Source organism: Caenorhabditis briggsae (assembly GCF_000004555.2).
Source record: "Caenorhabditis briggsae complete genome, chrI, whole genome shotgun sequence".
NCBI classification, from domain to species: Eukaryota; Metazoa; Nematoda; class Chromadorea; order Rhabditida; family Rhabditidae; genus Caenorhabditis; species Caenorhabditis briggsae.
Window position 1 is genome coordinate 866670 of NC_013489.2, and position 2479 is coordinate 869148.

The 2479-nt window shown below is 32.8% G+C and overlaps 1 protein-coding gene across 1 annotated transcript in view; it reads right to left on the reverse strand.

The window, feature by feature from the left end:
- Positions 1-263: 263 nt before the first annotated feature.
- Positions 264-2479, reverse strand: part of CBG19472 — a gene marked incomplete at both ends in the record, with an annotated part of 5788 nt that continues 3572 nt past the window's right edge. The window contains 3 exons of the mRNA XM_002646444.1: positions 264-357; positions 1248-1512; positions 2169-2261. Coding sequence (XP_002646490.1) covers positions 264-357; positions 1248-1512; positions 2169-2261 — 452 coding nt within the window. The remainder of the gene's footprint in view (positions 358-1247; positions 1513-2168; positions 2262-2479) is intronic.

Consider the following 2479-nt stretch of genomic DNA (forward strand, 5'->3'; position numbering starts at 1 on the left):
CTAATTTTTTCACTCAAAAATCTCAAAGAAAAACCACAACTTTACAATGAAAAAAGTATCTCAAACATCCTTTATTTCTCTGCGTCTCTCTATTCTCCATACTCTCTCGTTTTCTCGTATTGAAAATGAATGTGTTTCGAGTTTTCTGAGGGACAGAAAACATAGAAAACATTCGGTTTTTTGTGTTGAAGAAGAAGAAGAAAAATGAAGAAATAAAAGAGCAAAAAAGAAAAAGAACACAAATTAATGAGAAGAAGAAGAGGCTAGTCGAGAAGAAGAAAAATGACAACTGTTGTTAAACAAAAAGAAATAGGGATTTTAAAAAATGAGGAAAATGTTTTTTGAGTTTTCGAATTTCTGAATTTTTGAATTTTTGATTTTCTAAATTTCTGAATTTCTGAATTTCTGAATTTCTGAATTTTTGAATTTCTGAATTTCTGAATTTTCAAATATCTGAATTTCTGAATTTCTGAATTTCTGAACTTCTGAATTTCTGAATTTCTGAATTTTTGAATTTCTGAATTTCTGAATTTTCAAATTTCTGAATTTCTGAATTTCTGAATTTCTGAATTTCTGAATTTCTGAATTTTCAAATATCTGAATTTCTGAATTTCTGAATTTCTGAACTTCTGAATTTCTGAATTTCTGAATTTCTGAATTTTTGAATTTCTGAATTTCTGAATTTCTGAATTTCTGAATTTCTGAATTTCTGAATTTCTGAATTTCTGAATTTCTGAATTTCTGAATTTCTGAATTTCTGAATTTCTGAATTTCTGAATTTCTGAATTTTTGAATTTTTGAATTTCTGAATTTCTGAATTTCTGAATTTCTGAATTTCTGAATTTCTGAATTTCTGAATTTCTGAATTTCTGAATTTCTGAATTTTTGAATTTCTGAATTTCTGAATTTCTGAATTTCTGAATTTCTAAATATTCTAGTATTCTTGAATTCAGGATCCTCAGAATTCTTAGGATTCTTAGGATTCTTAGGAATAGGTAAAATTCGAAAATTGGAGAAAGGCGGAATTCAATAATTCCGAAGAAAAATTGGGAAAAAATCCAGGAGATCAATTCCAGAAGGTACAATAATCACCAATTCTAATTTCTTAAATTCAAAAAACCCGCTCCAACGAAAAAAAAATCCTTAAAAAGCCCAAAATTTCAATGACGCACAGGTATATGATTGTGTCTTGTTTCTGGTCTCGAAACCTTTCTCCTCCCATCGGTGAAAGAACAGAAAAAACACACAAGTACTCAGTTAGCGAAAAAAAAAGAGAACAGGGCAAGAAATCAGTGCTCTCTCGGAAAAGAGAGAGAGAGAGAGAGAGAGAGAGAGAGAGAGAGAGAGAGAGAGAGAGACGCAGAGATAAACGGAATCTAAAAGCGATTGAATAAACATGTGATATGTGAACAACCAGGTATTGATAACTTGCTATCATTAAACAATTAGTCACATACTCTAACTTTAGCCAATTTATCTGGGTTACTGAGAGAGATAAGAGGAAGTTGTCAACTAAAAAAATCTTTCTGATATTATGATAAGCATTTTATCAGTTGACGACTTTTTCTTTTTTCCTACAGGAGCCGAGATAATGTAGTTCAAAGTGAAAGCATAGATTGAGCTACGCTACCTTTAAACTCAAATTTAAATGTGGGGGGACAGGAGATTTTTCGTAGTTTTTTTGTAGCTAGGTATGCATTCTACCGTCACGGTGTACAACGCTTAATGTCACTCTGCGTACAGCTGTCGTCCTCGCCTTTATGTATGCAATCGGGCGACCGCTTTTTCTTTGCCCGCGTGGCTCAGTCGGTAGCGGCGCCGCACCCTCAATCATCGCCCCAACAAGTTCAACTCCTCGAGGGGCATATTTAAACGAAATTTCGAGAACGTTATTTTTTTTCATGTCCCCCCACCTTTAAGTTAATTTATCTGGGTTACTGTAAAAAATATCAAAAAGTTGTGAATTAGTAAATTATAGGTGATATTATGATAAACATTTTGTTAGTTAATCATATTTTAATATCTATTACAGAACCTTTGATAAATAGGCTTAATGATGGGCGTGTCCAAATGGTCACACAGGGAGAGATATGCGCTCTAATGAGAGGTTAAGCGTCAAATTTTTTGGCTTATGGGATGAAAAAAGCAAGAATCTACAAAATCAAAACATAATGAAACATTTGTCCTCATTTTGACCCGGATTTCAACTCCCCAAGAGACCCTCTCTCTCTCTCTCTCTCTCTCTCTCTCTCTCTCGGGNTCTGAAAAATTTCAATTTTTTTGAATTTCAAAATTGTTGTTTCAGGATTTTTAGTTTACAGTAATTTTCGATTTCCTGAAATTCAGAATTCCCAAATTCCAGTTTTTCGCGAATTCATAATTTCCCATTCTCTGAATTTTCGAATTTCAGATTTTCCGATTCTCTGAATTCCGAGCGAGAGAGCCTGAAAATATATAGTGATACCGTAACACCTGTATT